The sequence below is a fragment of the Danio aesculapii genome, chromosome 18 (genome assembly GCF_903798145.1).
Source record: "Danio aesculapii chromosome 18, fDanAes4.1, whole genome shotgun sequence".
In the NCBI taxonomy this organism is placed as follows: domain Eukaryota; kingdom Metazoa; phylum Chordata; class Actinopteri; order Cypriniformes; family Danionidae; genus Danio; species Danio aesculapii.
The window spans coordinates 33,498,658-33,510,913 of NC_079452.1; the positions used below are offsets into that span (position 1 = coordinate 33,498,658).

At 39.9% G+C, this 12,256-nt stretch overlaps 1 protein-coding gene across 1 annotated transcript; it reads right to left on the reverse strand.

Moving 5' to 3' along the window:
* Nucleotides 1-4,073: 4,073 nt before the first annotated feature.
* si:dkey-88e18.8 (major intrinsically disordered Notch2-binding receptor 1) lies at nucleotides 4,074-11,155 on the reverse strand. The gene is made up of 3 exons (XM_056478480.1): nucleotides 9,056-11,155; nucleotides 7,605-7,793; nucleotides 4,074-5,244 (listed from the first exon to the last, which is right to left on the reverse strand). The coding sequence occupies exons 1-3, from the start codon at nucleotides 11,015-11,017 to the stop codon at nucleotides 5,062-5,064; spliced, it is 2,334 nt and encodes a 777-aa protein (XP_056334455.1). The 5' UTR covers nucleotides 11,018-11,155; the 3' UTR covers nucleotides 4,074-5,061.
* Nucleotides 11,156-12,256: the final 1,101 nt, after the last annotated feature.

Genomic DNA, 12,256 nt, shown 5'->3' on the forward strand with positions numbered 1-12,256 from the left:
AGATGTGTATGATTAATATGTGGCATAAAACTGCATAAAGTAATTAGTAGTACCCAGTGTTTTTCTTTTGTACTATTTGTAACTAGTATACAGTAAAAGTATAGCATTTCAAATCAAATATAAAATCTAGAAAAATCTTTTTTTAAAACTACTTAAAAATAATTATATCATATATAAATCAACTCAGCTACTTACACGTCGCCAGGAGGCCTGTATTATGAATTTGTGGAGAGATGGATATAATGACAAATAATTATTGATGATTAAATAAATAAATTATTCTAGACAGACAGATGGACGGACGGATGGATGGTTAGACGAATAGATAAATGGAAAGATAGATGGATAGATAGACAGAAAAGATGGATGGTTGGATGGATGGACAGATTAATAGAGAGAAATATGGATGGGTGGATGAACAAAAAATGGGCAGATAGATAGTGTGGTATATTAAGATGGACTAACGGACAGACGGACGGATAGATGGATACATGGATGGATGGACAAACAGATGGATGGATAGACGTATAGAGGGATGGAAGGATGGATGAACAAACAAATGGGCAGATAGATAGTATGGATATTTAGATGGACGGATGGAAGGACAGAGGGACAGATGGATGGATAGACAGACAGACAGACAGACAGACAGATAGATAGATAGATAGATAGATAGATAGATAGATAGATAGATAGATAGATAGATAGATAGATAGATAGATAGATAGATAGATAGATAGATAGATAGATTTGTGGCCTTTTTTAAAGCTTTTATTATTATTATTATATAAATATGTAACTGGTTGTACAGAAATCTATAGAATGAATTATGTCTATATATTATACATTACATATAGGAAACTGCGCTTTATTAGATTTTCAATTAAATTAGGTCACTCTTCACAGTTTTGGTCAGATCAATATGTATGCTATCTCTTTGAATCTTGCAGCGTTATAAAAATTGAAACCAAATTACTTTTTTAATATGTTTGTAGAGCCAAAAGGCAGCTGAGATTTTAGATTAACTTACATTAGAAGGAAGCCAGGGTTGAGTTTGAGAGACTGTGTGTGTAAGTGCGGTTAAGTGCTTTTACATCAATAACGGAACTGACAGATCATAAATAGATAATACACGTTTATGTGCTCTGTGCTCTAAAATATTAAAACTCCAATGGGAAAAGCAGGAAGCAGCAGTATTGCTGATATTATTACAGAAAAACACATACTTCAATCAAATTTTACCACTGTCATGATCCACCTGTATCATATACTGTATACATGTCAGCTTGTTTAACTGGGGGAAAAAAACATCACACAAGATACAGCCTTGTTGAATAATCAAAACCAACTTTATGAAGAGACAAACGTATATTCACAGTCAAAAGTGCCCTGAAAAGGAGAAATCCCTGTTCAGAAGTATATGTTCATACAATCATATAGTGACAAACATTTCCTATAAATTATAATAAGAATGACACTGAGTGGGAAAATGCATAGGCTATTTCTAAAGAAAAAATAATTCATAACATTTCCAACATTGCCTCCTTAAAACAGGATATCTCATTCAAGGCTTCACATTGCAGTTTTCAGTAAATTCACAGAAAGCATTGCCAAGACTTGCTAAGCAGTTGCTAAGTTGTTTTTGCCAAAGCATTGCTAAGGTGTTTTGGGTGGTTGCAAGGACATTGAGTGTAATGGAGGCCAGCTAGTATGCCAAAGTCCCTTTAAGGCAAGCCATTTCACTCGGTGGCCATCTTTGAAATGCCTCTTGGGCAGTATACTTGGGCATTCTGTTTAAATGGGGAATCATCAAATTCTACAAAATTGCTTTCCAAGCTTACGATTCAATTTTATATTCAGAATCACCAATAAAATTAAACAAAATCTGTCTCTGTAGTTGTATTTCTAAAAGTTTGAATCACACAAAATCTGCAGAAAACACATGTCTTGTCCAAGCCCCTTCCCTGGAGAATCATCAGTCTATAGCAATTGCTGATTGGCTCCTATACTAGAAGGTGAGACTTCATTTGCCATATTGACCGTTATACTTTCCCCATTCAAAACTATACGATTGACATGTCTTATGTATTCTAATCTTTGAGTATGTTGGCATGGCATGGCAACCCTACAAGCCATTCCAGTAAACTACACTCCTTCAGTCCTTAAGTGGCACACTAGTGACTGAAGCTAAAGGGTGTGGTCTTTAGCATGCTTGTTAACACACGCACCTCGAATGCAGTTACACAGGTTTGAATCCCACTGTTTACAGGAGAAGCTGTGCAAATAAACCTCACGAAACTTATCTCATCTGACACACTAGAGTTTGATGCTCGAGCCTGCAGTCTTTACAGTCCTAATTAGCATGCCTGCCTCTCATGCTGGTATAAATACTACCCAGAATGGTCCAAGTAGAACTCAAGAGGTTACATTGGTCCCTTGACCTGAATGGGTAATGAGGTTTTAGGAGGTTGAGTGTAACATTGACCTAATAGTAGGATCCATGCAAGTAAACCTCACTCAAAAGACAAACACTCTGGCCTCACAAGACAAATCTAAAGACCTAAAGGCTTTAAAATCCTTGTTGGTGTGCCTGCCATGCTGGAGATGGCTGTTCGACACTTTAAGTAGTGTGAGCAGAATTAGAGACACCAATTTAAATCCGACCTGGATTACTCAGAGTAGATCTGGATGGGTTTCATTGGTGCATAGGTGGGCTAGCAACTACAATTAAAGGCTGTCATTATTAGCATCCTCTGTGCTCTGTGCAGGGTGAGTGTAACCGAAGAGTTGTTTCCATCTAAATATGCCATTTAAACATATGCTTAAAACTGGAATATTACATAAAACATTTGAGAATAAAGCACTGTTTCCATCTAATGAGTCTAAGAATCAAAATTGTCACTTCCTCCTGATAAACTGGCACCAAATATCCAAAAGAAAAATGGAATTTGGTGCGAAAAGCGAAGCTACTGTGGGCCTTTTATTATTTCTTACCTCTCTTAGTCATCTTTAGAGACACAACAAGCAACAGACCGGAAGTCATTGGAGATGGAGAGTAGTCTGGGAGCTGTAGATTTCCAATCATATCCACATATGGAAAATCCTGATCCAATTTGAGCTGTGGATGTGTTCAAATATTAGAATTTCTGCGTCAGCTCAACTGGATGCGATGTATTCCAGTGTTGTCTAATCAGGTCGGTGTGCGCGAGATGAGAATCTATTTTTGTTAATTTCTCTCAGAAAATGTTATGGCCAGTGGAAAGGCAGCTTTAAGGTGTACTCACTAGGCTATCTGAACCGTGCCTGAGTGTGTTTGACCCCCATATCCCGGTTCACTTGACAAGTGTGAGTGCTCCATGTCATGCCAGTTCTGTTGTCCAGCCCTGGCCTGGTTGGAAGAGGTTGTCCGGAGTGCCGTTCGGTTGGGATTTGATGTGGTACGCTTGTGGTTGACGGGCAAATCACTTGAGCATGAAACTAAAGACCGATTTATTCATCTGTATTACTTTTCAATGAACGCGAACTGTCATAATTTATAAAACATCTAAATCCCCTTGCTGCACTTCAGCTGCCACCTTCAGCAAACCTCCTAATACGTGCAGCGCGATGACTTTCATGAAAATTTATGAGCGTCAAACGTGGTGGATCTGTTCAGCGAAAGATTTGACTGTGTGCCACCGCATCCCCAAACAACTTAAAATAATACAAAACAATATAACTAAAGAAACCTCCATTATACTGAGCGAAAGCGCATCTCTTCCTGTTAAACTGAACAATCACATCACTGATGGCGTAAGCAGCCCATCGGTGGAGAGGGGAGGGAGGACAATAGCGCCCTGGCCCAGTTCAAGACAACCGTGCCTAGTGTGAGTACACCCTTAAAATGCTTACTAGCACACCCACCACCCAGAAGCTGTGCAAATAAACTTCACTTCCCTGGTCTATTTAGGTGCACAAGCAACTGAGGCAAAATCTGCAATCTTTTGTGTCCTTTCTGGCATGCCCACCTTTCATGGGCATACAGGTTGTAGGTAATTGCTTTCTGGCTTGTGATATGGCTCAAATCATTCCTATATTTATCCAAGTAAAAGCATGATTTGGGGATATCATTCATTGCATAATGCAGGATGACTTATAACTGTAATCTATTAAACCGCAAGTTAAAGTCAAATTAATTCCAATTGGAAATTCTTTTATCTTAGCAAATCATAAGCTTCACTCATTAATCAGCCGCAGCAGACAGAAGTAGGACTCAGAAACCTTCGGGCTCGATTAAAGAGGCCAAACATTCCCTTTCTCTCAGTCTCTCCCTCCCGACCACACTCGCTCACTCAGTCCCATCACAGCCCATTAAAACCTTAATGCTGTTGTTCAGCAAATTGAAAATGTGTGCCGGTATCGACCCACCATCATGCATCCATTCTGGATCTCTGGAGGCCCGTTTTCCTTTTCTTTTAAGCTTTTGCGAGGGAGGATATTACGTTTTGTGGCACTGTTTTGGTTGTGATCAAAACTGAGCTTATTAAATGAGGAATGTGCATCAAGCGAAAACAGAGATAGCAACAATATCGCTCACACCACAGCACATCTTCCACATTTAGGGAAAAGTGAACAAATGTGTCATGTTTTCTGGCATTATGAGTGGAATTTCCTAACTTGAGTGAGAGAGAGCAGAGGTGTGGGAGAGACAGAGATACGCCTGCCGCTGTGTGAGCAAGAGGATGCCGTTTCATGTTTCAGGAGAATTACATTACACTAATGGGAAATCCCCAATATCCATCAACAAAGAGGATATACCGGAACGTCCTGAATCTGTAAACTGCAGAATAAGCGTTTAACTCAGTACCTGCTTCAATTCAGAAACAAAACTAAAGGTTTTGGACCTTCAACTCCATGAAGGCCCATGGAAAGTTCAAGGAAGTCTATTTTGCATAGCTTATAGATTGGGACAGGCTGCCATGCTTGCTGAGTCGGGCTCATGAAGAAATCATGCGTTCAGTAAAACCTTTATAATATAATCTAACAAACATGTACCATTCAAAGTAGCCTCAGGCATGTACGTTACACGGTGCTGACTGGAATGACGATGATGAGGATGAGGATGATGGTGGCAGTGATGCTGAGGGCCGCGATGCGGTACGCCTGGTTCCTGTTGCAACGGGTGTACGAATGCGAACGCCGAAGAAGAGTGTCGGAGGCCGGCGTGTAAATCTCATCTGTCCAGAACTCCAAAGACTCAGGGGCCTGTCAAACATATACACAAAAAGTCAGATGAAATAAGTGCAGCTTTATATGCATACATGAATCTTTTGTAAGGCTCTATGATCTGTTTCTTGTATCTTCTATTAAAGGTGCAATAGGTGATCTACCTAAATGCTATTCGTTAGCATAATATCTTTAAAACATATCTCCCTCCCCTGCTATCCAAAGCCTGATGTCCTGATATCATGAACGAGCACCTTAAATATGACAGTAGACAGCCCACTACTAGATCATGTCGTCCACTTGTTAGAAAACTTTATAGTCTTTATAATACTACAATTCCCAATGAAAAACTGTATTATATCTAGCAGGTTTTCAGTTGTGTAGCAGCAAAACTTGTCATAATGTGTAATACTTCATGCATGCAAGCATTGCTGGTCTCACTCTCTCATGCGCTTTGTCCTAAAGCCACTACTGTTTGCTTAGTGGTTGGCCGGCGGGGTGCAGGAATTAGATTAAATTTAGATTACATTTCAGACCGAATATTCAGAGTAGCATGGTAAACAATATAGGGAGCGCGTCACAGGATGTCATCGTTCAAAAATGAACCAATGTGATGTGAATATAAAACCATCTTCACCTCAGTAAAGCAGGCTAGACGGAATAGCGCTATTTACTTATGTTTTGGTGTTCATTCATTTTCTTTTCGGCTTAGTCCCTAAGGGGTCACCACAGCAAAATGAACCGCCAACTCATTGAGCACATGTTTTACTCAGCGAATGCCCTTCAAGCTGCAACCCATCACTGGAAACATCCCATACACACTTATTCACACACATACACTACGGACAATTTAGCTTACCCAATTCACTTATACCGCATGTCTTTGGACTTGTCGGGGAAACCAGAGCACCCGGAGGAAACCCACGCGAACGCAGGGTGAACATGCAAACTCCACATGTAATGCCAACTGACCCAGCCGAGGCTCGAACCAGCGACCTTCTTGCTGTGAGGCGACAGCACTACCTACCATGCCACCGTGTCTCCCTGTTTTGTTGTTAAACTAAATAAAACATCAATCTTTCGCCGGAAGAATTCAGTGTCTGAACAACACTTCTGTGCATATAACCCATTCGTAACACAACACAGTCTACATAAGCTTTACGTGACTAAAAAGTTTTTAAACATAGCATTACCTGTCTAAAAAGAAATACTTTAGCCATGGTGTCGTCCTTCCTCCAGGGTGCAAAAGCGACTCCAATGTTGATTCAGGATTTTTAAAATGTTTTGATTGAGCTTTTGTTTTTACCGCTCTCTCTCCTATGGGCAACGCATTTACACGCAAACGGCGGATCTTGGTGAACGTCTGTGCAGATGTACAAATCTACATTTGTTGACAGACAGTTTGGGCTACTTATCAGAATTTTGGGAATTGTCAGCCCGACAAATTTTAATTGGATGAGTATTTTTTAGTTTTATGCCAGAATATAAAAACACATGTAAATACATTTAGATCATTTACTTTAATCATTACTATTGGAATGTGAAGAGACTTTCAACCAGCAGAACAAAAAATGTTTCTGACGATCACCTACTGCACCTTTAAGGCTGATTTTTATGTTTTGTATGAAAAAGACCCCAATGATGTATATGGGTCAAAGAAAATGGACAAAAATCTAATAAAATTAACAAAATTATTTACATAGAATGCATATAAAATGCAAAGAAAAATATCTACTTTAATGTCATTCATTCATTCTTTTTCTTTTGGGCTTAGTCCCTTTATTAATATGGGGTCGCCACAGCAGAATGAACCGCCAACTTATCCAGCATATGTTTAACGCAGCGGATGCCCTTCCAGCTGCAGCCCATCACTGGAAACATATTATTTTAAATATTATTTGTTTTAAATATTATTTGTGAAAGAGAAATACGGGTGAAATAATGTTTGGGTGAAAGAAACAAAACATATGTTGTATATCTGTGCGTATTAACATTTCTTTTAAAGAATAAGTGATCATGTAAAATTATATTACATTTTAAATAATTGTAAATGATCTTGCTAACTAATGGGTAAACCCAATAATGCTTTGAAGATTGGTGGCAAAGTATTTAAAATAAATATGATTAAGTATTTTGGCACTGTATTGTAACCCTTAATTTTTTTACAGTGTAATCAAAATAGTTTTATTTATATCTATATTGGCCTGACAAGAACTATTTTTGCACCATAATAACATTTTTGGGGTGTCTAATAATTATAAAACTGTATGACAGTCATTATAAATATTGATGTATAGTGAAATAGCAAAAAACGAAAGCTGCTTTACACTATTGATGCTTGAAGAATAAAAATTAGAAAATGGATAGAATTCTGATATTCTTGCATTGAAACGTGTTACCTGAAGGTCGAGGGGTGTTAAATCAGACTGGCTCCAGGTCACTTTGGGCCGGTCGGTCAGATGCTGAGTGGTGCTCTGGATAGAGGTGCGGCGTGATGCATTGTGGATCTCAGGTGGCATGAGGTGAAAACCCATCACTTCCTGCACTATGGAGCCTTCTTTTTTATGCACTCCACCTAAATTATCAGACTGAGAAGGCAAACAGGACATTTAATTATACATACTGACCAAAAGAAATTAACTCTAAATTATAACATTTTCATTTTCTGCATGACAATTTCAGTTGGAAAATGTATAGGAATTTCAATATTTATTCTATTTCCTGTAATGACACCAACACCCAAGCTGTTTGAATCCATCAAGATATATATATATGTCTTATTTTTCTACATTTGTGTTTTGTGGTCTAAACGAGTGCTTAACCTCTTAAGGCCCAAGCTGTTTTTTTACATGCATTATTTTTTATTTCTCTTTGCTATTTGGGCTTATTGGAACCTAACTAGAATAAAATCTAAGTATCATCTTGTGATACGATATTGATATTGATGTACTATTAGAGAAAAATGATGTCCATATATGTGGACTCGTGGTCTGAATTTCCATAAAACACTTTTTCCTGACTGTTTTTTAATGCATTAATAACACACACATATTTTTTGAACATGCTTTGACTATCAGAGAGTAAAAACAACATTTTTTTCCCATTTTGGACAGTTAAAAATAGTGTTTGGGACATTTCATATGCTGAAAAACATTTTTAAAAGTATTTTAAACATCCACTTAAGAGCTAAAATGTGCTGTCCACGTATGTGGCCACTAAGCCCTAGGAGTTTAACCTTTAAAGTAGCTATTTTAGCCATTTTGTTAGCCATACGTAGCCAAAATGATTGACAAGAAAAAGTTATATATATAATTGAATGCAAAAGTTTTCATTTGCAACAGACTACACTGACAAAAAATTATTCAATTTTTCAATTTACTCAATTTTTTTTTACGTAAGTGGTTGTCAACAATTAATTTGGGCTGAATTTAAACAAATAAATTAAGTTGAACATTATTAAATTTCATTTGTTTGTTTAAATTCAACACAAATAAATAGTTTGCAACAGTTTTGCATGCAACACTTTTTTCAGTGTATTACTAGCATTTTGTTTTTCACATGAAATTATTCCAAAACTTTGTTTTGTTGCATTTCTCACATGTGACTCACATGCAATTTTAAGATATGAAATTCATGTGATCTCATATCTTCATATGGCAGAAATTGTAGCATGCTAACATGCTATTCTATATTTAAATATTCTGTAATTACAAAATTCTATCACAAAAACGGACATGATCTCTCAAAACATATATTTAAGTTATTTTCACATTTAAAATATGTTTTACTTCATTATTCCCGGAGTATTGAAGCACTTGCCTTTTATAGGCAGATATTTCTTTCATGTTACCTTAATAGCCTGTATGTGTGGCTCTTTGCTGAAGCTGATGCTCCACTCTCTGTGAGCTTCAGACCCGCTGCTCTCCGTGTGGCTCCTGGAGGTCCTGCGTACAAACAGACGTCTGCGTTTCGCAGCTGCCTCATTGATGCCCTCCATCGTTCCTGGATTGACTCTTGGGGACCCCTGTGGTTGCTGTATGGTAGGCCGTGGTGTGAGTTGTGGTTGTACGTGGATTTGTTGCACATGCGGGCATGCGGCCTGCTCCCGCTGTTCCAATCGGTCCAGAGTGGAGAGCACAAGGGCCAACTGCTCACGTAATTCTGAGATCGGCTCTAGCTGTTGCTCCAATTCAGCGACACGTTGAAGGAGGCGTCCCACACCCCATCTCACACCCTCTTCAGGTGCCTCCATGGAGTGAAACAACCTCCGTAACTTTCCCAAACGTTCACGCCTCTCAGGCAAGCCAGCCCCGCCCCCTTCAGGAGCTCCACACCCTTCTCCGGGCAGCACTGCCATGGAGCCACACATGCTAATGTCGTCTAGGAAGCGGAAGATGGCGCTGATATCGTCCTCAGCGATGTCAGGGTTGTCGATGGAGAGTTTATCGCCAAGCATAAGACTTCGTAAAGCCCGCCGATCTGCAGGTTCCGTCTGGGTGCCCACGCTAACCACACAATCACTGCTCGGCGACCAATCATACCACGCATCTAAACTCATCCCACTCAGCCGCTTAAAGGTATCTCTCACTGAGTTGACGATGCAAGGATCAAATGCGGGAATGTCGAAGCTTGATCCGTCGAAACTTATTTTAACAGATCCCGGTCTCCGCAATCCAGACTTCTCTAGGACAGACCTCTCTGATCTGGGTTTCTGGAGGCCAGTCGTTTCAGGCTCAGGTCTTTCATCCGCCGTCCTGCTATCGATGTCCAAGCTGTGGCTTTTGACTTGAAGGACAGGGGTTTGGTTCTTTTGGTTGGAAACTGTTGGGCCGAAGTAGGTGGATGTCTGGAGTTCATCCAAACTCTCGTGCTTCGCCTGGCGCCATTGAGTCTGAGGGTCATACGGATTTGCGCTGTCAGTGTAAAGCTGCGCATGCGCATCTGCTTCAGGTGCATTAGAATGAGCATACGAATGATCATGCAGACACTGCACGTGGGATGCCGGGGTGCATGTGTGGGAGTCACTTGCGTAAATTGCAGGGTCTGGATATGGGTTTTTTTGGGTAGCGTAAATCAAGTCCTCACCCTCCGATCTTGGTCCGTCAGGGCTTTGATCGGTTTCACCGTCCGAGGATATAAGTGGGATGCTGTGGAACCCTTCTTTAAAGGCACTCCTCTTCTGAGAGCAGGAACGAGCGACGCGGTCTCCCTGATTGGTCACCGGAGTCTTGCCTGCCTCTTGATTGACCGCCTCGCTGGAAGCGTCTCCAGAAAGCACCTTCTGCATGCTGACTTGGTTGTGCATGTGTGTGTGAGGCTGAGCAACCAAGGCGGAGGTGGTGGGAGCGTGTGAAGCCTCAGTGTTATGACTGAACGCTTGATAAGGGAGGTTCTCATATTTGCATTCCTCAGAGGCGGTGCCTCCTCCTGTGACGGGTAAGGCGGCCGGCCATTCGTAACGCACAAATCCCTTACCACAAACCTGACAGGGCGTCAGTGATTGAACGTTGTGTGTGTATGAAGGACCCATGCGGGTGTGCATGAGTAGGTTGAACAGGGAAACAACATCGGCAGCGGCTGAGAGCCGGTTGCTGCAGGGTGGATGAAGTCGCTCTCTGAAGAGCGTGGCAGGGAAACAGGGGTCTCTACAGGCAGTGGAGTATAGGAGACTCCGTAAATCTAAAAGTGGCTGCAGGCTGAAATGACCACTCAGATAGACGCAAATGTCCGCATATGTCACACTCCCACGGCATGCACCTAACACTTCCAGGATCTCCAAAAGCACCAAGGGGTCTTCAGGGGGTTCAGTCATTGTTTATTGATTATTTAGATCCCCATTAGCCAACGTAGTGGCTATTCCTCCTGAGGCCCATTGAATAAAAAGTGAAATTTACAATAAATCATAACAATCCAGTAATGGTTGTATCAGATTACAAATTGAAGCTTAGTGTCCTTTACATTCCCCCTCCTTCTCATCAAAGACACATGCAGCTCTCCAAAAAGCAGCACAGCCACAAAATCAGGTCAACCACAAGAGGATTTCCACAAAAACGACTTTTGCATTGATTTCACATCAATCCTACGCAAGTTTAAACAGTCCAAGGAAGGAATAAGCAATAAAAGCAAGCGGTTACCTGTCGCCACTGGGATGTGTAGCTGGAAATAAAACGATTCATCGCTGACCTTATTCAAAGCCTTAATATAGCCACAGATTGGAGCTTTTGAGAAGCACAGAAATCATTGGTGACAGAGAGAAATGGTCCATCTCCACTGATCAGGGTCCCACCTGAGAGCCTGTCATAGGTAAAGCAGCGGTCAGTGGTCAGGCAACGGTCAGTCTCACGGTTAGTGAAGAAAAGCAGGTCATCTGGCATCTCTGGGGATGCAGTGAATCGCGGGTCTGATCCTTCATGAGCTGATCATAACACCCTGCACACGAGGAACAGCATGGAGAGTTTCATGTGTGAGAGTATTGCTTCCTCTGGTTGGTGTGTTTGCACACGGAGCGGCTGTGAAAGTCATGCATGACGTTAGTGACCGTTCTAATGCAGGACAACTATATTTACAATAGGAGAAATGCCTTGAGAATAATATGAAGAGGCAACATCCTTATATTCTAACAATATTAAATAGAAAATAGGACTATTTAAAATATAGATTTAAAATATTAAATTTATATACAATTAATTACTTTCACTATTTTTATTGATCATTAAAATTAACCAATACAAAAATAATAAATGTGGATCTGAAAAAAAATATATATCACACACTGGTTGATGAAAATAACAATAAATAAATTAATTCGATTAGTAATATCAACCACAAATATGAAATGTGAATGCATATTTTACTTAAACAGTTCCTTTTATTTTATTTTTTTAATTTATTTTATACATTGGCTTATTGTTAATAAAAAGTCAGTTAATAATACAAAATGGAAATGTTGTGTATGGAGTATTGCATAATGCATTTACCTTTTAAGTTCTCCTTCACTCCGCTATTTGCCCTGAATTTATCTATTTATATACAACAAAACATGTTTTATTAA